Source organism: Cebidichthys violaceus, unplaced genomic scaffold, assembly GCF_023349555.1.
Source record: "Cebidichthys violaceus isolate CVI_PGR_0920_01 unplaced genomic scaffold, fCebVio1.0.p SCAF_8, whole genome shotgun sequence".
Taxonomy (NCBI): domain Eukaryota; kingdom Metazoa; phylum Chordata; class Actinopteri; order Perciformes; family Stichaeidae; genus Cebidichthys; species Cebidichthys violaceus.
Genome location: NW_027176964.1, coordinates 1,277,778 through 1,304,418, shown reverse-complemented (window position 1 = coordinate 1,304,418; position 26,641 = coordinate 1,277,778). Strand labels below are relative to the sequence as shown.

At 40.3% G+C, this 26,641-nt stretch overlaps 1 protein-coding gene across 2 annotated transcripts; it reads right to left on the bottom strand.

The window, feature by feature from the left end:
• Positions 1-768: 768 nt before the first annotated feature.
• Positions 769-26,641, bottom strand: ca8 (carbonic anhydrase VIII). Of its 2 annotated transcripts, none has more exons than XM_068701729.1 (9): positions 26,271-26,641; positions 17,136-17,327; positions 16,475-16,599; positions 14,733-14,828; positions 13,056-13,118; positions 12,889-12,937; positions 12,033-12,145; positions 8,350-8,544; positions 769-3,477 (listed from the first exon to the last, which is right to left on the bottom strand). In XM_068701729.1, exons 1-8 carry the CDS (start codon positions 26,341-26,343, stop codon positions 8,410-8,412), a joined length of 846 nt encoding a protein of 281 aa, XP_068557830.1. In that variant the 5' UTR covers positions 26,344-26,641; the 3' UTR covers positions 769-3,477; positions 8,350-8,409. The 2 variants fall into 2 exon arrangements, with proteins under 2 accessions (XP_068557830.1, XP_068557832.1); XM_068701731.1 differs by having other exon boundaries at positions 17,136-17,321.

Sequence of the window (26,641 nt, the reverse complement as noted above, 5' to 3'; positions counted from 1 at the left end):
AACTTATTACACCAGGGCTACATACTGTATATATATTGGTCACTTGAAGGCAAAAAATCATTAACATCAAGACATACAAAACCCATGTGGCTTTAAGTGCCAATAGATTTCTGATTTGAATGGAAACATTTTGGAATTATCGTTAACTGACAGCCGCTCTGAGTTTTAAAAAAGTTTCTATGAATGTAATAGCTGGTGAGTGCAACTGTTAAAGAAAGTTAAAAGGAATATTGCACCGTACTCTTTTCCAAATACGTTTTGGGAGAGTGAATAGTCCTTCCATGTTTTAATAAATGGATAAATAAATAGATCTCACTCTACTTGAACATACTGTACATGACAATGTGCACAATATACTGTCAAAATATCTGCATCACTCTTTTCATGCTCTCTGTGGACAGATGAGCAGAGCCAAATAAACACCAACTTTGTCCTGGTAGATTTAAGAGTAAAAACAACCACACCTCCATAGATCTACCAGAATTTGGCTTCAAATATTTGAACAAGCCTGAAATGTGTTCGACTCCCTCAGCCAGACTCAACTGACTGAACACAACCTGTCTTCAAATCAGCTCAAAGGATAAGGCAGGTGTTGCTCCATATTCTTTTTTTTGTCCAGTAATCCCACGAAAAGACCAAACCAACAAAGGATTAGTCTCTCAATACTTTGACTTCTCTTTGCTGTCTGTTGCACTGAGCCACAAGCACATCGGTTCTTACTGAAGACATAAATCTTTAAATACAGCAAATGGATCATTTCATTTTTAAAGAAGGCTCAGCAATTTCCCAAAACAACGGGGGCACTTTAGTTTTTATCAATTGTTATTCAAACAGGTTGCTGCAGACTATTTTCAGTAACGGATTAATCCGCATTTGGTGCTAGTTCATGGTAATGAAGGAATATGTCACCCAGTACGACAGTGTGACTCATAGTTGAGGTAATGGAAAACAATAGAGGTACAGGATATATCAGGCAACATACAATACGTGGTAGAAGGATACATTAATGCTTAACAATAAAAACATAGAATATCACCAGAAATAACAATATATTTTTGTTCACAAGTAGAATAAAAACACCATTCAGTGTTTTAGTAAGTCAGTGTTGTAGTTTATTGTTGCTTTACAGCAACAGTCATCAGTTCTCACAGTTTATTTCAGCTCAGTATGTACCTTTTTAAATGTTGCAGACACACACACACACACACACACACACACACAGAGGCCCCATTTACACCCGGTGTTAAAATGTTGTTTGTGGCTGCATTGTGTCAAATGGATGTCGTTCGTGTCTATGTCACTTATGCTAGCTACTGCTACTTGTAGCTTGGACTGGGCTTTTTCCCCATAAAATGTGGACTTTGTTTCCATGACGTCAGCCACATGTTTCTGAGGAGCCGTTGTGAAGCTCAAAGCGGATGTCACTGACGACACAGTATGGCTCTAAAAATGGGCAAGCGGGTGGATCGTCGGTGGAGCTGATGTGGCCCGGGTGTCACGGCTAGCAGCTAACAACCTGAAACGGCACCACCCTGTCACTCAAAGCGGCCACGCCCTCAATTATGCCCAATTTTAAACCTTATTGTATAATTTAAACAGATTAGTTTTATAAAAATTCACTCCCATGTCATGAACACAAATTATCTATAGAGAACAAAAGCATTTTTTTGTACCAGGCTGTAAACATGTTTACTTCAGCTGTAAAGTGGGACATTTTAACCATAGACTGAATATAAGAAGTGCACCTAGTCATCGTGACATCACCCATTGTTTGTGGACTGCCGTTTTGATGACTTGAGTTTGCCGATTTTTGCCATCGCCATCTTGGAATACGACCGTCGCCATATTGTTTTTTTCACAACCAATGAACAGAAGTTACCATATTTGAAATGTGGAGGAGAGACTTAGAGACACTGTATACGTCTCAGTAGATTGAGACCATAAACTCATGTTTACAATGTTTACTGAGGGAATAAATCAAGAGAGAAGTAGTCATTTTCTCATAGACTTCTATGCAACCAGAATTTTTGCAAAAGGAGGAGTCGCCCCCTGCTGGTCAGCAGAGAGAATGCAAGACACTTCCGCATTGGTTTCACTCAGCAGAACTGGAGGTTGCCGCCTGTTATTAACATGGAGGTCTGCAGGGATTGACTCTCTTTTGGAGCCTCAAGTGGCCATTTAAGGGACTTTTTGGCTTCATTTATCAGCTTGGTTTTTACTTTTCCAGAAAACGTTGTCCAGAATCAGATCACATTATAATGCCAGGTGGGAATGGGCTAATATAGCCTACACACACACACACACACACACAGACACACACACACAAACACATGAAAGCAGTGCTTGTAACCCTCCCCGCTACTGAAACAATATGAAGGGGGTGACGGGAGTAGTGTTCAACTGATGTCAATGGCATTTAAAGCTGCTAATAGTCCACAGTTTGTGAAGAATTTTTTTGATTTAAAAAAAGGAGAAAAGTGTTCAATATTACATTCTTAAGACAATAAACTGGCACAGTTTACACGGGAACCTAGAGGATAAAGACACTAAAAAGACACCAGTTTGAACAGACAGATGTCAGGTGGACTAGCCTTTACACACTCTAGCAATGAAAATAGCACCCAGCATGAGGTAAGCGGGTGAGGTAAGTGTGAATTTTGAGAGTCTGAAGAACTTCAATACAAAGATGTGGAGGAGCTGGAGTTAAATCTCACACCGGTATTCACCTTAACACCAGAATACAACCTAACCGAGCAGTCTTAACAAGCTAATTAAGAGGTATCTATTACACCTTATTGGACACATTAAGGAGCAGTGTGTAGGATTTAGTGGCATCTAGTGGAGAGGTTGTGGATTATAACCTTTGCTCACTCCTCCCTTTCCAAGTGCATCGGAGAAATACGATAACGGCAAAACACGAAAGAAAAAAAACATGGGGGTGCAACATGGCGAGTACATACTAATGAAAACATAGCTATGAATATCATATTCTATTTCTGCCAATAAATCCTCTTTCATGTTACACACTGTTTCTTTAAATAGAAGTAAACCCATCCTGCAACTACAGTTACTGTTAAACTACTATATTCCGTTAGAGGCTGACAAAAAGCTTTATAATGTAACTTCAGTGCAGAACAAATAGTACGAAACTACCGTTGGGTTACTACAGACGAATCCGGGTTATGTGCCATTACAGCGACACACACACACACACACACACACACACACACACACACACACACACACACACACACACACACACACACACACACACACACACACACACACACACACACACACACACACACAGGGAGGATGTTACACGTACAGTATACAGTAAGAATAAGAGGGTCAGAGAGGTGATGCTGAAAAGGACACACCTACACACACACACAAAAGTCAATCAATAGTTTCTTTGTCCACCTTCAGTCTCCCTCTAGTTCCATTCCTCTCCTCACACCTCGTCTTCCTGCTCCCCTGTAGTGAAAGAGAAATATGGATCAGATCAAAAGGAAACAGGGAGAGAAACCAGATGTGCTCCAGCTCTTTTATTGCTCTTGGGTTTTGTTAAATATGTAGCTTTCCAACTTTCACACTTACTTCAGACTGGTAGAGAAAAAAAAAAAAGAGTTCAACTGCGACAAAGCTCTTCAAGAGAAACATGTTCAAAACTTCTCTACAAAAGTTGATATTTCCATCAGCAGCGCTATATATATGAAGTCACTCGACCACCAGTCATCAGTCAAATGAAGTGTGATATATATACACATCCTCTGCCTAAATAAGGTTCCACTACCTTCTCAGACTCACAGTAAAATGACTGTAATATTATCTATTGCATATTAGCCTGGTTCCTATAAATTGAGACTACTTACAGGAATTATTCTATGGGACTGGATGGTTGACAAAACAAAGAATGTTTGGCCCTCAAAAAGCCTGGAATTAGACCTAAAATCTGTGATGTAAATAATGAACTATAAAGTAGTACAACCTCCCAGTGAAAGCTTCTCACAGAAATCACAGTATGTCGGGGAAAAGAGGGCTGAAATAATATGAGAAATATATGAGATTTAAGATTGTGCAGACTTTATCACTGATGCATTGTATTAAAAGGGATGGGGGCCCACTGAGGCTACATGTGTACGGGGCTTAGATTTTTGCGTTGCGCTTCTGACTGCGATAAAGGCTTCAGGACTTCTTACTGTTACAGCTCCAGAAAAAAAAAAAAAAAAAAAATACAGGGTAAAAATTCCTGAAAGTGCATTAATTATTTCCAAAAAATATGTTATTGTTAAATAGCCTAATATACATGTTTCAAATAAGCCATGATTTCCTTTTTATACAGTCTCAGCGGTGTCGTCCATTGTTGTGGACATGAAAAAACATGTAATAAAAACCTCATGTGTGGAAAAAATCCAGAGCAGCCGTTATTAAATTTACTGGTATAATAAGAAGTATAAAAGTGAGGAAGTCCTCTAAGGGCCGGTGGGTGAAACAAACACAAGACTTTAACTCAAGGGCCAGCTGTTCATGTAAACTGTATAAAGTATAAGTAAACGTTGAGTCAACGCATTTGACTTAACATTGTTACGTTTGTAATGTAACGTGTATGAAAGTCTTTCTGCAAGCGTGACATAAAGGCTGATATGAAAAGCAGTAATGGAATGTATTTTTGGTTCAGAAACATCAACATTCGACGTATCCCGTGGTTTTTAGAAACGTACAATGCCGACATGTTTACATATGCAGAACTAGGCCAGCTCTCTTAGAAGATGTCTGCTGATTGTGTAGAAAGACTTTTAGACTCAATGTTGCTCTTCTCCGTCAATCGTTCCACCACTTTGATCCAGACTGAAATGTTTCAACGACTATTGAGTCTATTGACATTTTGTACAGATATTCATGGTCCTCAGAGGACATATCCAACAGGATTTGCTGGACTTTTTTCTTCTGGCGCCAGCATGAGGTTAACATTTGAGGCTTTTAGTAAAATATCTCAAATACCATTGGATGGATTGCCATGAAATTTGGTAGAGACATTCATGTTCCCCTCAGGAGAATTTATAATAACTTTTTATCTAGAGCCATCTTCGGGTTTAAATTTGCCCAAATATATGACCAAACTGAGGGTGCAGGAATGATGGCCAACCCTGGAAGTTAGCATTGCATTGGTTCCATTCCAACAAAAAGCCAATGGGATCTTTCCATTGGATTTTGTGTGGCGAACAAATGTTAATGATGCACTTTTTGTTTAGCAAGATAATCTTCACAAATGAACACCACATTTATGATTTTTGAAGCGTCATGTGTATTGTGCAATGTGCATTTTAACCTTGCTATTGTCAGCATTCTACTATTAGCATTTAGCTTAAACCACATTGAGGGCAGCCAGATGGACAAAGACAATTGCAAGACAGGTTCTTTTATTTCCACAACAACATTTGCTCTTTTCAGCCGGTGATAGTCGGTTGTATTTTTATATTCTCATCAATGCAGGTGAGAGCAGATTCATGCAGGTTGTTCTGGTTTGGGTTCTGTATTCTGGCACCATTAATTAATAAAGAGGAATAAAGGAAATGTACTTATGACTTCTGGTGACTAGTAGTTCTTTTGATTACCAATGTTGAATGCACTTATTGTAAGTCGCTTTGGATAAAAACGTCTGCTAAATGACTGTAATGTAATGTAAAGATCTCTCCTTTTTTAATGCTAGTTTTCTGTCCGACCTCCAGCTTCCTCTCCTCTCTGCTCGTCTTCGTCCTTGCTTTCGTTCACAGGTCTTGTCTCAGGTGGGTATGTGCTGGTGAGACCAGATCGGTATCCGTTTACACTATATACAATAGTCCTCTGTCTCCTCCTCTTTCATCCCTCTGGCATTCTCCCCTCCTCTCAACACACTCCCTCACCCTGTTTTCCCTCTTTCCCCAAAAGCGTCTTGTTACTCTCATCTCTCGGTCCCTTTAATATGAGCTGCATTGCGGTCAGCTCAGATATTCACTGGCATCACATAGTTATAAAAACTATGTCGGCCTGCTCTTCATGGATATAGTTAGTTAGTATAGTGGACATCATAATGTTTGCAATGAGGTTAGTGAACCTCTTAGTGAAGGGTCATTAGTTGTAAGAAGTTTACTCCTCATGAGGATTTCTACTCTAAACTGTTGTTTTAAGGTGCAATGTATAAGATCTGTTTCAAAAAATTGGGGGTAGCATTTCACTTCTACTGATGGGTCCATGCAATCAAAATTTACAGTCATCAGTTAATAAAATAAAAAGCTACTTATTAACTAACACCAGGGCAAGTGTACGCTTTGATCGTCTCTTTATGGGATCAAATTCAAAGTGGCAGACATGAGAAGATGACTCGTATTTCCGTTTAATCCTCCCTGGCAGCATACGACGTCCTGTTCCTTCAACGTCACCTCTACAGGTACCAGTGGTATTACAGGACGGGCCGGGCCGGGCCGGGCCGGGGCTAGCTGGTTAGCATGCTCATTTCAGTACAAATCTCTGCACCACAATACACAGATGTCTTTGACATGACGCCAACACTGTAATCATGTTCTGTTGACACCAAAAATATTTTTTAATAAAATCCTCGCTTGATTTTACACCTTGCATTTTTAATGTCCTCAACAACAGAAGATGCCATTGAGTTGCATTACGGTTAATATACCGTTTTTTTGGAGTTCGACCCATAGTAAGGATTAAATTATCTCCGCTCCTGCTAATTTCTGATTTTCGGACTCTCTTTTATTCGTCCTTCTCTTGCAAACCTCCCAACATTTTGGAAGTGCAGTACTAAATTTAGCTCACCTTTTAAAGAAAGAGGACATGATTTGTTGAAGTCAGTTGCTACATCAGGGTCAAATGAGATGATTTACTCCTGTGTTCCTCCTGTCGCTGACTCTATGTTGTGTACCGAGGCCAACTGATAGTAATGTGAAAGCGTCACACTGTGAAGAAAAATAAGTGATAAGAACAACACCAGCATTTCTTTGCAGGCTCATCTGTCTTTATACATCTTACCATGCTGACATGTAGAAATAACTACAAAGTTTTACGATCCGCAAAAGTTCAGAAACTCAGAAAGTCTCTTTCTGCCTCTGAGCTCCAAACGTTCTGCTCTGTCTTCCTGCCGCTGAGCTGAATGTGGGACCCGTCCGTACACTACACACTGTATATAGGCTTGTCCCAGATTAGTAACTGAACCGGGTTAGTTCTTCCAGGGCTTGACCCACTCCACTGTGGTTTCAGAGGACCCAGATACCTCAGGGACAGAATGCCTAGTTCCATAAAAAGACTGTCCCTTGAGAGGAAATGTGCTGAACTAACTAAAATCACATTGAACAGTGATTTTTATTCATTATACATTTATTTTACTCATATCTTAAGCTTTAGTCTCATGCAGGTGGTGAATTAAAGCTGCACTAATATGTGTTTAGTGTCTTTAAGTGACTACATGTCAAGGGAAAGATGTCAGTCATAATAACAAATGATCACCCAACTCACTTTATGGAGCATTGTAGAATTTTCAGCTTACTGTTTTGGTTTCATTCAGCGGATGCAAATTTAGACATCTTACGAAAAGTTTTTTTCCATGTGTTCTCCTATAATGTCCAGCAACACGAGCAATCAGTGCGCAGGCCCAGAGCAGAACCTGTTTAGGCGACAAAACTACTTGCTTAAGTTAAGGAAAAAGATGTTTGGGTTAAAATAAGTATGTTCGTTTCTTAGCTAACACCACGTTCGTACGTTATGTAAGATCTTGGTTTTGTGTGGGACTCGAACAGCAATCTCCTTGACGACAGTTCTGTGTTTGTTTGACACGTCCATCCACCCAACCCTGCCCTTAAGCAGACTTCTACGCTCTTTATCCTCACCTGACTTCCTCAGAGGCAGCCCTGCAGATCTTGCCTCTTGATTATAGTGCATTACTTTTCTTAGGTACGATTGCAAACAGTGAATGCGAACAACTTGAGCTGGTGAACATCATGGGGCATTAAGCAGCAGAGTGAATATTGAACTTACATTCATCGGGTGGAAGCAAAATAACTTCAAATGAATGGTAATGTTGCTCTGTGCCTGCTGGATGTGTAAATAGTCAAGTGTTTGCTAACAACAACCTAAACAAGAACAGCTACTTTAAAGCTCCTTACTTACACACATGTAAAGGGTTTACTGTATAATGTCATGTAATCTGATGATTCATTGATGCAGAACAGGGTGGATATGTGCGTTGGACCTTGTCCTCTGGACAATACTTTTTTGTTAAAATGGGCTGAAGCTACACCAGCTGATGCACTGCATGTTAAAAAGAGCACGGAGCAGAACTCGTGACACTGTTACCTTCTGTATTTGTATCTGTAGGTGCCACAGTTCTTCTGAGTCGGCAGTGGGAAGCGAAGGTTACTGGAAGGCGGCGCGAACCGTCCGGTCACTGAGCGGCTGGGTGGGACGGAAGTTGTCCCCCAACATCCCATCGTTCCCTTCTAGTAGCTCCGCCCCTTTGAAATGGGACCGCAGCCTCCGAAACTCCTCGATCTGCAGAGGAGGAAAGATTTCGTTTGAGAGGCCGAACTATAGGTGGGCTCCATATCTCAAGGCTCCACACATATCAGGATTGATGTGGTGATTACTGATATCCCTGGACTGGATTTATTCACTAGTTTGCTTCAGACTTCAAACATCCAGTGCACCCAGTGAATGCTGTCCTTGGCAGAGTGAGGAGGTGTCTGAAACTTGTGCAGTACTTTTAAATACAGTCTGGTCTTGAAATAACAAGTCTGTTTGCACGCCCAAGTAACCAAATACGGCAGCTTAGTCAATGGCCCTAAATCTAACCAATTAGTTCTGTTGCCTAAACCTAACCAGGTTGTTTCCTGTTATTTTGAAAAGGCAGTGTATCGGACATTGACGCATGCAAACCCGTTCCACTGACCAAGCTGCTGTATGTGAAGAGTTGGGAGTGAGAATTCGCTGACATAACTAGAAAACATGGTCGTTTAAAGACACCACTTTTGTCCTTTGGCTTTCTATAGATACACAGGATCATTCAAGTCCTCCGTACCTGCCTGGGGGAGAATTAGCAGACTGGGACCCATGTGGAGTCTCTAATGGCGGATAAAGATCCTTTAATGATATAATGATAGTGTGGGAAAGAAATGTGAGAATGTGACAGCTCAGTCTATTATTTCTGGTGATTTCAGCTCCTGATGTTTGCCTAAAGAAAGCATGGCAGATGGCTGAGCAAACAGCCTGTATTTACCCGGCGCTACGAGAAACAACATCTCCGGTTGTTTTCTGACTCGCACCAGAGTGTTGAGATTAGAACTGTGACAGAAAGGATTCACTATCTGACTTCCCGTTCACGTTTAAACCGCCGCCGATACTATCGCTTTTACACGCATGTACTGTAAAGTGGCTGGCCAAGACAAACAACAGTTCCTGTGCTGTGGGGCTGTTGGCTTACACAAACCAGATTTATAGCCTGCTGTCAAAGTGCAAAAGCCTGTAGGCATAGAAACACTTGAATACCTGCATGCACGCATGCACTGTGCACACACACACACACACACGCACACACACGCACACACACACACTTTTAGCAGCCAATGCTAGCCGGATGTTTGGAGGTGTGTAGTCTAGGTAAGCAGGACCCGCTGTTTTACACCTCTTCTGCTGTTGTTTGTGTTCATTCAGCAGGGGGTGCTCCGATTAAACAAATAGGTTAAATATGCAGAATATGATATATATTATAATTGTACCTGCTGCAGCAGCTGCAGTGACTGTGACACAGCTCAAAGAGGCAATTCATTAATTCATAATTAATAACTCTGAACATACAGACATGATGCACATATTTTAAGTTTGATCCTGACTCACGCTTTCCCATTTTCTCTGATTCCATCACAAATAAAAGTCCCATTAATCCACTTAGAAATCATAGGAAGAAAAAAGGCTCCTTATAAAGCCAGAACTTGCCTAAGAGTCATTCTGTTTTTAAGTTTACTTTAGTATTGAAGTAATCCAGTGATAGCTGTCTGTACTTCCATGGGCACACTGCAAACAGGAACTGCCAATAGCTAATTCTGCATACTTAATGGTGCCAGTTTGACTAAATAAAGGTTAAGAAACTGGCTCAAGTTGTAGCTTGCGGTGGAACTCACTGCCTGCATGATGCTTCCTGTTTACATCCCCTAAAGTCCTCAGGTAAAGAGGGAGTAGACGGTGGGTTTCTGGGGGTTGCAGTTGTCTCAGTTTTGTCCGAGGGGTGTCAGACTTTGGCCAGTCCTCTTGGCTAAAGCTTGCCGATGATGATTAATGTGCATCATGGAATGTTATGTAAAGTCATCCACATCTGAATGGACACAGCCTGAGGCAGGAGGACAGCCGGGAGTCATTCTCGCATTTCAAAGGGTCAGCGTGCCAGAGGGCAGCACGGATGAAAGACTGAAATAAATGTCAGAGGATTAACCATCATCAACCTTGAAGAGAACCGTGAGTCAGGCAGAGGCAGTGTGACAGGCCCATTGATTGTCGGTGGGAGTAGAGGCTTCATGTTCTGTGTCGAATGCTAGAGGGCTTCAGGCCAGTGCTCCTGTGTTGTATGAAGGCCACTAAAGGGCTCGGCATCGATTACATGTACAGCTTGAACTGAGGAAAAAGAGAGAGCAGCGCTCAAACCGGGCTGACTGCTGACGACCTTATTGTTGCTATGGTGAGCAGTTATGATCCTTGATTACATCACGTTTACTGCTCGTTACTTTTTCCCTCAGAGACATTGGAAAAGACAACTATACCTTTACCTCACTGTACACAGTTGATATAGTACATGTTAGTAAAGAGTTACTCACACAACCAGATCAACATCAACGTTCGTTTGCGGTGATGGAGATACGTACGTTGCCTCAAGTTATGTACAAATTTGAGGTATTCATACTTATTTATATTTTCTGCTACTTTCTACTCCACATCTCAGAGGCAAATATTGTACTTTTTACTGCACTAACAGCTTTAGTTACTTTACAGATCTTCGATCAAAATTATATCATAAACTATTCTATATTATAATAATAAGGCTTTATTGGTCTCATAAGCTACCCAGCAGTATGTAAAGTAATATATAAAATATGTTAGTTCATTAAAATTAGCTCCACTTGAACCAGCTGCAACATTAAAGTGATTAACGTATTAATGCATCAATAATAATTTACTTTATGTACTTTGAGTATATCTTGGTGCAGATGCTATTTTTTTTTTTATTAGAGTAAGATTTTCAAGGCAGAACTTTTACTGGTAACAGAGTATTTCTACAGTGTCACATTACTACTTCTCATTAAGTAAAAGATCTGAGTACTGTTGGACTGTCTGTCCACCTGATGAATATAAGTCTCCTTTCAGCTGCTAAATGCTCCACTTTGGTCACCAGCTGGTCTCTAACCGGGTCTGTCTGCTTGCTGCTAAGCAGGTGGAGCACAGTGGCTCTATCAGAGCTTCATCACTGAAGACACTGAAGACCATCACAATGAGCTGACATACGCTCAAATACTCCAAAAGGCTGAGGTGAACAGAGTCTGTTGCAACAATGGGTCATTTAAACCCATTGTTAATATAAATATATATTAATTAGGTGGGAATGAAAGACAGGACGCAGTCATGAGTAACCCCTTTACAGGCTGATTAAAACACTCCTAATACGGGAAAAGGAACCTAAATGAGTTCTCCACTTTTAAACTTTAACATAGCTGGACTTTCAAGTCGCGACGGACAGTTTTTCAAAAACAGCATCAGTATCGATGCGTCGAACCAGAGATACGGTCTTTTCCATGTGTGTCATGCAGCATGCTAGTAGCGGCTACATCTAGCCTCAGGCAGAGATGAGCAGCGGGCTAATAGAGAGGTCTGGTAACTATAGCTCACTTCTCTCTGACTCAAGACATTTATCAGAATTCACACAGCTCCCTCTGGAGCCACAAAAAAACGTTTTTTAAATATATACAGTAGTACTTTGTTTTGTATTCATGTTTTACCTGTAACTGTGAGATGGTGAGAGGGTAGCGGTAGAGGATCCAGGTCACATTTTCACTACAAGGTGGTGTGGTCAGAGATCCTTCATACACCCAGTAGTCTCTCAGTAAAGGGTCTGGAGGCAGATTAAACAATTTATGGCAAATAAAACGTTTCATAAATCTGTTGGTGAAAGCAGGTTTTATTCTCCAGCTGAGATTGGCTTACATATTAGCACTAATACAATTAATTCATTAATAATTAAAAGGTGGGTAGAGAAGGTGCTCTACTCGGCACAATGTACAGAAATTATCAAATGTCCAGAAATGCATCATTTTGTTATATTATGCTTGGGGATTCTGGCGATTCGGACTTCGATGCATGTCCCTGACATGTCCACTCGCGGGTTCTGTTTTAAATTCAGTAAAATACTTAGATTCATTAATAGGGCTAATTTAGAAAATCAGAGGATATCTATGATTAAGGGATTGCCTCCATGTGGCTCTCAATATGGCAACGGCTGAGCCAGCGGCTAGAAGCTAACTGTGCTAACAGTGCAAACAATGGCAACAGTACTGACAGAGCTTACACTGTTTACCTGGGGCAGGATGGCGTTATGTATAGATGCACTTCGCCAAAGTCAGCCAAACAAATGCAATATTTGCAGGAGGGTTCTCACGACAAAGGGAGGAACAACAAGTACCTGCTTAAATACTTATCTACCGTTCATCATTTTAAAGTAGTAACCGTTAAACATGGACGGAGGTGAATTGAGACCCAGCACAGGCTGCCAGCTTGAGTCAACTATGGCGGTATAACCTAAAACTTATGTTCATATATTCATTATGCATTTGAAATAACAAAAGTTTTTCTGCTCACCAGGTAACAGAGTGTTGGGGTTGAAGCAGGGGATAATCTTGCTCTTTCCCTGATGGTGTGACAGCAACACAACAGAAATGATTGTATTAATGTGTCATGCATGTTTAACAGAGGGGTTATTCATCTGATGTAAAAACTCGTCCTTGTTTTTTAAGGTTTAATCTCACCTTGTACTGCAGGTCCTGTAGAACTTCAGTGATGGCCTTCAAACCCAGATGCTCCTTACCGATCTGATAAAAACAGATAGCATTACGGGTTTCAGTGGGCGGACAGTTCGTGGACTCATCGATGTATCTTATCAGTAACAGCCTAAAATACGTCAACAGAGTTTTAAAAAGATCTTAGTTGGTATCTGTCGTATCTGTACAGGAAGTAAGCAGGAAATAGAAACTAAAGAAGCTGTCAAAAACAGGACGTGTGCGGTTGACTGTGGCCTCGGAAGGTAAGGGCCGTCTGGGGTGAAACCAGAAGGAGACTTCTGGAAGGTGTCTTCTCACTGGACTGGTGTGATGTTATTCTCTGAGGTTTGATGGAGTTAAAGTTCCCATGTTGTTTAAAGAAGTTAAGTTATAAAAGTCATTTTATAGGAATATTACAGGAGGTGTTTTCCAACTCCTTTCATAGACCAACTTATATTATTACACAGGATGGTTCAAGCTCATCTGGAATGAACCTGTTTGCTCATTTAGAAAAACAACACTTACAATCCCAGGAAGGAAAAACACTTAAAGGTCACACTGACGTGCTGAAAGAGTCAATATTTTGAAAACTGAGGGACATGGAGGGGAAAATGCCTGCAGATAGGCCTACTTTCAAAAAGTTCAAAATCTTTTTACAAAAATATTGTGTCAAGCACATATGGGTGGTTCTTCTCAATTATATTCCACTCAGTGGCAGTTGTATTTACATTTATTCTACCTCCTGGCTAAAAACGGGGTAGGAAATTGAAATGTTCATATGTTATATATATATATATATATATATATATATATATATATATATATATATATATATATATATATAATACAATATATGGAAATATTCATAACAATTAATTGCTGGACTGTTGTATTGAACTGATTTAGTTACAGTTAGTTGTACATAATGAAATCACAATCACAAGTGGAGGCTACATTATACTGACATTGATTAAATGTAGCATTAGTTCTTTTTTTTAAATTTGTCACACACATCTTTTCTCAGTTTCTCTCGAATGTATTATGATGATAAACTGTAGTGAAGTTTATTCTTTTGTAGAGAGGGTCATCCGGTAACGCAAGGTCGGCGGATCGATCCTCAGCTACCACGTGTCCTGTGCCGAAGTGTCCCTGAGCAAGACACAGAACCCCTAACTGCTCCCAGGGCGCTTCTCAGCAGCCCACTGCTCCCTATACTAGGGATGGGTCAAATGCAGAAAACTTGTAAATGTCCCCGTTGCCGGACTAATAAAGGATTATAGGTAGCTCTATTTGTTGGCTCAGGCAGCATGCTAGTTAGCCTAACTGTTCTTAGCTGTTTCTTCTGTTGGCTAGCATGTTGTTAGCTGACGTGTAGACAGGATGCTTTATAGCTTGCTAAGGTGGAGTAGCGAAGGGTGATTGTGTGGTTTGCTGATTGGTGGGTTGAGCAGTGTGCTCCTAGTGGTAGCAACATGCTAGCTAGCTTATGTCGTTAGCAGGTTGACATTAGCCAGCATGCTGTAGCTTGTGATGTTAATAATACAATAGAAAGAAGTGAATAGCTTGCTATAGAGGAGGGTGGTTCTGGGACACTAACACATATACATACGCAATACATTCTCAGTACATTCTCTCACAAATTTGTTCTTGATGTGAATGTTTTACCTGCACGAAAAGAGCTATGATGAGGACTCCATTCTTCTTCCCAAGAGCGTCCTCCAAAGTGTTGAACAGAGTGCTGTTCCAGTGAATCAGATGGAGCTAAAGATGGACACAGAGACAACATAACACAACCTGTGTTTGAGAGGCCATTGTTGTTAACAGGTGTATGGAACAGTGGTAAGTGAGAGAGTGAGAGGACATCAGCTGGGAGTGAATGAGTGCCTTCTTTATATATATATATATATATATATATATATATATATATATATATATATATATATATATATATATATATATATAAAATCTCAGCAATCTCTGAGCTGTCAGCCTCTTTGTCAATAGTTTAAGCTCAACCTTCCCATTGAACACTGGTTTTGTGGTTTGCAAAAGAGGTCAAAAGCTGCCTTGCGCTTTAAATATATAATGATTGAAAAACTATGAAATTTGTTTCCTTGACCAATAATAAAATTCACTTTTTAAGCAAATCTAACCCAGTTTTAAATGATAAAGCTGGTGATATATTAACAAGACTAGAACTGGTGTCTGTGGTTCTCAGCTCCAAATCACTCAAAAATATTTTACAATCCAATTTTCGCTGACCCCATGACTGAAGCAATGAAGAGATCGTGTATCATCAAACTGAGTGGAGCACTGTTGGCATTTCCACAGTTTCACTTTGGACCTTAAATTTCTAACTAAATGCCAGAGGTTAGTGCCAGGACATGTCGTCTGACAGATTAGAGCTAAGCTAAACATTTTGACTTTTAAAGAAATGGTTGAATGTTTGTTCACTTTCCCTATGAGAAAGAGTGAGATGAGAATATTGATACCATGCTCATTTTTGTGCTATAAGAACTGTGGCGTTGGCAGGTTTGGAACTAAACACTGGTGTCTGGCTATACGTTGCACAGAACTGTGGTTCCTCAAGAAATAGTTACATAAACTACAAAATGTAACTTTAACATTTCTGTTTGTGTATTAAAAACTAACTAGATACACTGTTCATTTGTGTGAACTTCAGAGACTTCAACTTCAGTTGATACTAGTATGTGTAGTTTTACATTTTTGAGAGAGCAGGCTAGCTTTTTCCCCCTGCTCCCAGTGTTTATGCTAAGCTAGGCTGATCGCCTCCCAGCTCCATACTAGCTGCACAGACATGAGAGTGATATTGATTTTTTCATTTAACTCTCGGTCAGAAAGTTAACAAGCATATCTCCCTTAAATGTTGAGCAACGTATTTAAGGACAGCTGGCTTTGCATAGCAAGTTATGTGTTAGTTGGATCTGAAGAGTTAGCCTTCAAAAGTGTCTTTCACTAAATTGTAACATAACGTAATTTGACCTACTTTATTGAAAGTTTTCAGACATATGGATGGGCACAACTCCAATATAAATGTTCCCTAGACACATATAAAGACATTGATTTCAGCCTGTGACAAACAGTAGAATCAAAAGTGTTACTTATTAGAGAAGATTAAACAGGTTCTGTGTTCAAGGACTCATCAAGCTACGATGTTATCTGAAGGACAAATGTCAATGCAACGAGGCCAAACATGTGAACACTATTTCTTTAGTCTCTAAGAGGCTGTTGGTCTTCTTTGAATGTGCGTGAGGCCCACTCAGTGGGCATGGCCTTACTGTGTGTGTGTGTGTGTGTGTGTGTGTGTGTGTGTGTGTGTGTGTGTGTGTGTGTGTGTGTGTGTGTGTGTGTGTGTGTGTGTGTGTGTGTGTGTGTCTTTGCACTACCTCCATAGGGAAAGCCTTGAAGTTAACAGTGTGCTCTGATCCTCTCTGGTTCTCCTTGCCCCAGTGGAACCGAACCTCGTGAAGCTCGTATTCATGATCACTAGGCAACGGACCGCCGGTAACCACTGACAACGGCACAGAAAACCCAGTACATTGTGGGCAAGCACACACAGGAAGTAGAAGACAAATCAAAGTGATCAGAAGTTGTCCCATCTTGATCCCCACATCTTGCTCGTTACTACTAATGTGCAACTCTTAACAGAGATGAGAAGATGGCTCACTCGTCAGCTACTTCCATCATGTGTTTAATTCAGAATGCTAATGATTAAGATAAACTTCATGTACGTCTAAATTGTGTTCATGTATGTCTCACACATATGTGCTTGTAGATGTGTACATAGAAGTAACCATAAATACTAGTATCATACTGTACCTCATCAGACTGCATCGAGATGACATTAAAACTTAAAAAGTATAATCAACATTCTAAAGAGGGTTGTTTACAGTGGGCTAAATTCATTCTTGTTTTTACACATTACATAAAAAATCATGAATGTGTCTCCAACCAATAACCCACAATGACTGACGGCAAAAACTAAGTATCCGGCCTGCTCATCACTTTTTAAACAATAAGTCGATTTTTGACAGGTCTGGGAGTTACCTGACTTGGACTTGAGAATGATGCGAACGGTGTGTCCGTCGTTGATGACCTCACAGTCTCGACACACCACGTAGTTTGGTGATAAGCCCACGTCCAGGAGGGACGGGTCATACTGAGCCTCCCTGGAGTTCAAGTTAATGGGAGACTGGTACTCGCCGTTGGCTGATGGGAAATGGAGTCCCCATTCTACACCTATGAGTGAAACAGGCACACGAACAAACACATTACATGTACCATATCCATATATGTCATCAGTGAAAGTATGTGAGTATTATCAGAAAAATATCTTTACAGTATCAAAGATAAATGTACTCAATGCAGAGCAATTCTACCTTTGAGTGTTTATGTACTCCAAATATTATATTACCTACAGTTGTGGTCAAAAGTTTACATACACTTGTAAAGAACATAATGTCATGGCTCTCTTGAGTTTCCCCGTTATTTCTACAACTCTGATTTTTCTCTGATAGAGTGATTGGAACAGATACTTCTTTGTCACAAAAAACATTCATGAAGTTTGGTTCTTTCATGACTTTATTATGGGTTTACAGAAAAAGTGATCAAATCTGCTGGGTCAAAAATATACATACAGCAGTGCTAATATTTGGTTACATGTCCCTTGGCCATTTTCACTTCAATTAGGCGCTTTTGGTAGCCATCCACAAGCTTCTGGCAAGCTTCTCGTTGAATCTTTGACCACTCCTCTTGACAGAATTGGTGCAGTTCAGTTAAATTTGATGGCTTTCTGACATGGACTTGTTTCTTCAGCATTGTCCACATGTTCTCAATGGGATTTAAGTCAGGACTTTGGGAAGGCCATTCTAAAACCCTAATTCTAGCCTGATTTAGCCATTCCATTACCACTTTTGATGTGTGTTTGGGGTCATTGTCCTGTTGGAACACCCAACTGCACCCAAGGCGCAACCTTCGGGCTGATGATTTTAGGTTATCTTGAAGAATTTGAAGGTAATCCTCCTTCTTCATTATCCCATTTACTCTCTGTAAAGCACCAGTTCCATTGGCAGCAAAACAGCCCCACAGCATAATACTACCACCACCGTCCTTGACGGTAGGCATGGTGTTCTTGGGGTTAAAGGCCTCACCTTTTCTCCTCCAAACATATTGCTGGGCATTGTGGCCAAACGGCTCGATTTTTGTTTCGTCTGACCACAGAACTTTCCTCCAGAAGGTCTTATCTTTGTCCATGTGATCAGCAGCAAACTTCAGTCGAGCCTTAAGGTGCCGCTTTTGGAGCAAGGGCTTCCTTCTTGCACGGCAGCCTCTCAGTCCATGGAGATGCAAAACACGCTTGACTGTGGACACTGACACCTGTGTTCCAGCAGCTTCTAATTCTTGGCAGATCTGCTTTTTGGTGGTTCTCGGTTGACTCTTCACCCTCCTGACTAATTTTCTCTCAGCAGCAGGTGATAGCTTGCGTTTTCTTCCTGATTGTGGCAGTGACAAAACAGTGTGATGCACTTTATACTTACAAACAATTGTTTGCACTGTTGCTCTTGGGACCTGCAGCTGCTTTGAAATGGCTCCAAGTGACTTTCCTGACTTGTTCAAGTCAATGATTCGCTTTTTCAGAGCCATGCTGAGCTCCTTTGACTTTCCCATTGTAGCGTTTGTGGGCGTTTGTATCCAATGAGCCCTATTTAAATGGCCTCAGAGAAGTCACCAGCTGTAGTCACTCATAATCACTCACAAGAAGTTAAGAGGCCATGCTATGAAGCTCATTTCATTGACACAACTTTCTAAGTCACCAAAATTGCTAATTCATGTTGCTGTATGTATATTTTTGACCCAGCAGATTTTGTCACTTTTTCTGTTAACCCATAATAAAGTCATAAAAGGACCAAACTTCATGAATGTTTTTTGTGACAAAGAAGTATCTGTTCCAATCACTCTATCAGAGAAAAATCAGAGTTGTAGAAATAACTGGAAACTCAAGAGAGCCATGACATTATGTTCTTTACAAGTGTATGTAAACTTTTGACCACAACTGTATATACTAGGGCTGGGCAAGTTAATGCGTTATTATCGCGTTAACGCATTCATTCATTAACGGCGACAATCAATTTATCACGCATTAACGCAGTTTTTTTTTTTTTTATCACCGGAGTACTTCCGAGTCACTTAAATACAATACACACCGTTGTTGACAGCAAATCACCCAAACAAATGGTGGAGGGAGTCTTCATTAGACTACGTTGATGCAGCGTGTGGGAGAAGTATAGATAAACAAAAGCAAGACAAGCTAACAAATGCCACAGAGAAGTGGATAGATACAAACTGCAGGCCGATTAGTATTGTGGAAGATGTCGGTCTGAGGAATGTTCTTAGAAGAATACACGAGTTGTATGAAAAGGAGAGGACTACAAAAGCCACGGCGTTCCAATGTGCACCAGCTGTTGCTCTCACCGGAGACTACCGGACATCGCCGGGTAACTGTCATCACCTCAGAGTTACGGTGCATTATATTGATGAACAGTGGGAGCTGCATTTACATGCTCTGACTGTCATGAAAAAAGAAGACAGACATTTTGATGAAACGTGCGCGGAACATTTTATTCATGTTGCCCAGCAGTGGAACGTTTCAAATAAAGTCAGCACACTTAGAACAGACAATGAAGAAATATAACTGCTACTGTGTAAAGGAATACTGCTGTTTAAAAGAACCTGATTTGTTTAAAGTGTTTGCAAACCAAATGTTATTGCACTTTTATTCATATAGCAGTGCTTATATTCAATACACTACTTTTGAATTCATTATTGAACTTTGCGCATAACAATGTGTTGAATCGCAGTTCAAAATTGTAATTGTTGCCCAGCACTACTATATACATACATATATTATACTAGAAGTATATCATTAGATTATTACTCTGATTTAAAAGTAGCATTTCACTCTTGTAGTTGGTTGAAGTGAAGCAAATATTTACCTGTTTAATTTAAGGCTGAAATTTATGATTAATATTTCTGCCAGGAGGATCATGCGATTGCTCACGTGTGTGCGTGTGTCCCAGAGTGAGTGTGCACCTCTGTGTCCGTCTACGGCTGATCTCGCATTCTGCTGCAGCAGACTGCTTCATATTTTGGGTGGCTTATAGCTTTGGTTATGGCTGCATACTCAAGGACCTCTTGTAGTTGTCGTGACTCACACTTTCTGAAAACAACTTTTATTGCCTTTTTTTGCCATTGACTGTCTGTTGACTCCTCACTCACTACTCTTAACAAGCCCCTCGGCCCACTGTGTGTCTGAAAACAGTGTGCTCACTTTTAGTTTTTTATACAGAGGGTTTAGCTAACAGCTAACGGAACTAGCAGTTCCATTAGCTGTTAGCTAAACGCTACTCAGCCACTGCCACACAGGCAGACAGCTTGGTGAGTTTCCTTTTGTTTTTGGCAAAACATGGTAATTAGCATTATTACATGAAAAATGACAAACATCGCTGATCCCTTTTTAGATAATTGACAAATGGATATAGACAAATTGTATATACAGTTATTCTCTGTGCATCATATTGTTGAAGTCAAATGCAAATCTTCATTTGTAGATTTGTTGCAAAAGATGAACCTTAAACAGAGCAAAAATACAGATATCCTTCTAAAAAAGTCAATAACAATGTAGTTTCTGTGTGTTTAATAAAGAAATGAGTTTGTTGTGTTTTAAGTCTGTAGCTTACGAGAAAGACGTGCATACAGAAACAGCTTGCTTCTGTCAGAAGTGAACTAACTAACTAAAACTGCCTCAATTATGTTGCATCATCTTCGCAAGAACGCTCGTCAGGCTACAACGACAACAGTCATCTGGGTCACAAAAGTACCTCAAGCCGCTAACATTGGTACGTACAGAACTTCTGGGAAGCTGCTTGTGGTCACAAGACCCAGTTGTTGCTAGCTTAATAGTGGTTTACCGCTTGTTAAAGCACTATGTCTCATTTTGTATTTCTACTTAAATGTTAAATACACACAATGTCTAAATTCAGTAACAACGCTAGCTGGCTATTTCCACCTGCCTCAAGTCTGTGTGTTAAGCTAGTCTAAACATATCACAGAGCCATGCTGCTGCATTAAACACAGATTACATTTATGTTGTTTCTATGATTTTACTCAGGAAAACAGTAATGTTGGTCAAGTGTTGGTCAAACGCATGGTTTCTTTATTACTATGTTTAGTCTATTTACTGTTTAAAATGTGCTGTACATCATTATCTGTGCTGTTACATGACCTGGATGATGAATCAATAAATGTGATATGTGAGTACTTGACAACAACGGAGTTGAATTATTGTTGTGCATTTAAGTTTCCTGTGAAGTAAAGGTGAAAGCGTTTCATTCTTGACCTTTGAGAAATATTTTTTATCATATCTGATTGAAAACTCTGGAAAAAGTGAAGTGGACTTTGAGAAACGTTTTAAAGCAAATGTATGTTTTGAATGCTATGAGCAGGAAGGAGGAAGGAGAGAGTTTAAAGTGCTTGAAAACAAATGTAAGCAGGTTGTTGTTGCAGAAAGAGGGTCAGCATGTCTAACTGGGACAGTTGGTTGCATGTATATTTGTATGAGAAATTTTGATATTGCAATATCTTTATTAAATAATGAGTGAAAACCGTCTTAGATTATGAGTCTAGAATTGTTGCCATCAACTTAAGTTCTGTTGCGCTGGCAGAGTGAGGAAGCACAGCAGGGTTGAGAAAGTGATACTTCAGCTTTTTGCTGACCACAGTCACTCTAACAGAACAATAAGAACATTGTGAGGTGTGTGGAACCCAATGTGTCTTTAAAAGGAGGAAGCGAACACTTTTGGTGGAGAGTTCAAGAAAGCCCAGTACACCAGTAAACCCGAAAATGTACTCAACTCCTCCCAGTAGGCCTCTCTACTGCAGACAAGCTGACTACTCTCTTCATAGCAGAGAGGGGTGAGCGGACCCGTCACATTCCCTCTTTCCTCAGCAACTAAAGCCATGACAACACTTTGCTAAAAGCAGTGAGGGCTTCAGTGCAGCGACAGCACACACAACTGTGCTGTGTGTGTATGTGCTTGTAGGGCCATAGAAATGAGTTTCGTTTGGGATGGTGCAAGATCACATTGCTAAACCATATAATGCTACAGACTACCTGGATAACTGATTGTCAGTCAGTTAGCAGGATGTTATGACATAACTGTATCACAAAAAACATGATTTAACCTACTTCAGGTTTGTTTCTGTTCCGTAGCTTTTGGTTCTTCATGTATTCGTGCGTATACAATTCTTCGCCATAGGAGTGCTGACACAACCTCATTGGATGTCAGGTTTTCTAGACCTTTCCTTTATCTTTTTCATTCATATTAGCACAAATTGCCAAAATCCTAGATAACTTTATTGGCACATGAAGAATATATATTGTTTGCCTTCCTAGCAATAAGCCATAACCCTAAGATGGCTGCGAGACAAACCAACCAGCAAAGGACGACTGACCTGCATTTGTAAAATAAATAAACTGTGTGGAGAATTTGACCTTTATCCTATGACTACAATACCTAGTCTTCTAAAAATAAAAATAAAACTACACGGTCAATTATTTTTCGAGATAATTGTATTTTTGTCCAATGTTAGATATGTTTCTTATCATAGTCTGTGAAAGTAGGGAACAAGACTCTCACCCAGGAGACAACTATTTGTATCCCATGTGTAACCAAAAGGCAACATTGACTTATTTAAGTTTTATTTAAGACTTAAATACGTAACTTAAATAACGTAGCAAACTCTGATCTTTTACTAAACCTAACCAAGTACTTCTGTTGTCGAAACATAGCCAAGTAACCTTTTTGCTTTTTTTTTTTTTTTTTAATTTACACATTAATTATGTGTTTAAAACTGCGACCATAATCCGGAAGAAAATATGTTGCCCTCAAAACTGAGAATGTAGTTTAGTTGTATGGGAACATAAAGTAATGTTGTAGGAGACAGGGTTGCATAGTGTCCAATATGCAAAATGCTGTTATTACAGACATGTTGGAGATTTTCAGTTAGTGTTAGTTCTGGCCCACACACAGTTTTGGAGAAGTGGCTTTGTTCCAAAGTGGCTAGAACCAAAACAATGAACTGAAAGCAGCGGGAAGCAGCTTAGAGTTGCAGTCACAACTATTTCATTCAGTTAATAGCCATATTGTTCATCCATACATCTTCGAAATGGTATCAATGCAATGAGTAAAGTGGGGACTTGCAATGGGTTTTTAAACCAGTGAAATGCCAGACTAACTTTGGATAACACTGACTCATGCTCTGTGGCCACATCAAGTAACCTTTGCCATGTTCGTTTGTTTGTTGGTTAGCAGGATACCTCAAAATGCCAGCGCTTGTCGAGTATCGTGAAACTCGGATACTTAAAGGATTTAGACATTCTCCAAAAAATCAGCATGATTTGACTCTATCACTAAGAGTATTTTGTTGCAGATCCAGATTCACATGCAGATTACTGCAAAAGCTTCCAAATAATTAGTTATAAAAATGAGAAGAAACATGTTGAGGATTGTCCAGTCTTGGCGGAGCTCTCTCCTTTCACTGAGCTTTAGTTGATAATTCATATCGTATCATTGTGTGGAGTTTTTACTATTACTTAACTATTGCCACAGGTTACTTTTTTCATTAGGAATTTAAAAGCACAAATTGAAAATGTATTACAAATTTATTTACATAAATAGTCTGCAAGGTATTTTAAAAAAATCATAAATGATTCATTGTATTCTGTCATTATTTGCTTTTATCTTCAATGGCAACTCATTGTTTGTAAGCTTAAATCAGTTCTTCTAACATTCTAATGAAGACCTTGTAATATCAAGTGTCCTGCAGAAAGCTTTTAACCTCCCATTCACAATATGGCTCTCTGCACAATAGCATGTAAGGAGTAATACATGCAAATAATTTACAAACGTTAAACATATTATCTGTGTTGGAACATCCCATTACTTTTCCCTAGATTACTTTTAGGATAAAAGCTTTCCATAGGACACAGATGTGATATTTTCAAGCCATACATTAGTGTCTACCTCATGCCTACAAAGTATACTCACGGTGAGAATGTCACAGCTCAATATCACAGTGCATCCCTCGATGCTCAGTAAATGCAGCAGCAGAAAGAAGACAGAACAAACCAACACAGTTTAAATTAACTCATCACTTTGAACTTTCACATGTAGTTATGTGTCAGTGAACATCTTGGAACCCAGATTATCTTTCCCTGTGTGGAAAAGTTGAATTGGACTTACATAAATCAGATCCAGGTAAGGCTGTCCACTACTGGACGTGTCTCCTTTCACTCTGATGTCGTACCGACTGACCCAACAGTTTTTTAATGTTACGCACAAAGGTAAGCTTACGTGTCATGGGGGGTATTACTCAGCCTGTGAAAACAGTTGAAAAATGTCTTTTGTGGTTATGGAGGAGCTTTGTTTTACGTAAGAAAGAGTGTGGCGTTTGAACGACATGACAGGGAGGCCCTTACAGAGTCACAAAGTGAGAGGAGCTGTTTCAGGAGCCCCTGGTCCCACAGGTAAAAGTCCCACAATGTTACGTGACTGATGGAGAGCATTGCCACGGCTTGGATGAGCATGAAGCTCTCCTGGCTGAATAATCAGTACAAGAGATGTGTTAGAATGTCTCTTGGACAGAAAAGGGCACAAGTGAGAAGGGAACTATCACTCTCAGTGTGCACTTCGGCAAGAAACGCCCAGTCCAGCTCATCTTTCCCCGGGTTATAATCCGACTCCTCGTTCACACTGTCAGCCATGGTGTTTGGCAGTCTGCTCACTGCGGATAGAAACCAGTCCGTCCTCCCAGTAGACGCCCAGTCACACTGGTTTGGTCTGTTCACTTGGACACAGACTGAAGCCTCTGCAGCCTGCTGGATGGGTTCCCAACTGGGCAACGACTCTCTCTGCCTTTCACTTTCTTCTTTAAGTCTTTTTCTGTTCTTTAGATTATTTTCTTTCTTCTATTCTTTGCGTCTTCTTATCCCTGTATGGCCTCTCTCTCTCTCTCTCTCTCTCTCTCACAGCTACTCATAAATGAACTCATCACTTTGAACTTTCACATGTACAATCACGGAGCTTAAACTTTGACACTATCCTCGTCCAGAATCTACTGGACGTCTGTGATGCCACCAGAGTGCTGGGGGTTACCGTCCACATTCACTTACATTGGGTCAGTCAGGTGGATCGCGTACTACTGACTTTAGGAAGCTTTTTGCTCTGCGTTGCCTGAACATATTGGGTGTTGAAGACCTTGATCTGGTCTGTATCTCAACAGGCTTTACGCGTGTCCAGTGCTGCAGGATGAGGTTTCTGTCTGGCACACTTCCTTGACTGTAAACCAGGCTAAAAGGCTGGAGAGTAAGCAGAAGCAGGCTTACCCTGAGGCTCTGTGCTCTCCCTGATTGTGCTGAGATGCTGTCAATTATGCCTTGACTTTTCTAGAAAGCTGCTTCAGTCCAACTTCGGTGACTGGCTTTTTCTGTTATGTTTGCCACTAATGGCGGACGGAAGTTATTGGTCGTGTCAGAGATGGTAACCCTCCATTTGCTAAACTCTGGCAGGGTGGTTGAGGTCTGGCATTGACCTTCCAATGGTTAAGGTTAGGACAGGTCCTCGACAGCAATTCTCGCAAGATTTTTTAGATTTACCATCTAGACAAGACCCTGCATAGGGAAGCATAAATTTGTCTCTTTTGGATTAAATTTTGGATCAGCAACGATCGATAAGGCTTGTGGGAATTGCAGTACATAAACTGTCAAACTTACAGAACAAAAACAATACTTCTGAGGAACTATGGAAATTCTTGAAAATATGGTATCAATTTTGTATTTATTTTGTATATTTATTCCAAATAAACTAACCCAGTGGCTTTTATGTAAATCTGTGCAGCAGAAGAACACCCACATAACTGTTGTAAACAGCAACAAGTTATATGTATTAGAGTAACCTTTAAGAAAGGGCAGCAAAACTCCACTTATAGAATGAACAGGTCGACAGGTCTACATAACGTTTTTGGTTAAGACCCCTTTTAAACTCATCTGGACAATGAACTTTATTGACAACACCCCATATTTTCCAGCATCCCTCCACATGCTGATGAAGACCAGCACCGGCCTACCTTCCTCGTAGCCCCAGTCCAGCTCATCTTTCCCCGGGTTATAATCCGACTCCTCGTTCACACTGTCAGCCATGGTGTTTGGCAGTCTGCTCACTGCGGATAGAAACCAGTCCGTCCTCCCAGTAGACGCCCAGTCACACTGGTTTGGTCCGTTCACTTGGACACAGACTAAAGCCTCTGCAGCCTGCTGGATGGGTTCCCAACTGGGCAACGACTCCCTCTGCCTTTCACTTTCTTCTTTAAGTCTTTTTCTGTTCTTTAGATTATTTTCTTTCTTCTATTCTTTGCGTCTTCTTATCCCTGTATGGCCTCTCTCTCTCTCTCTCTCTCTCTCTCTCTCTCTCTCTCTCTCTCTCTCTCACAGCTACTAA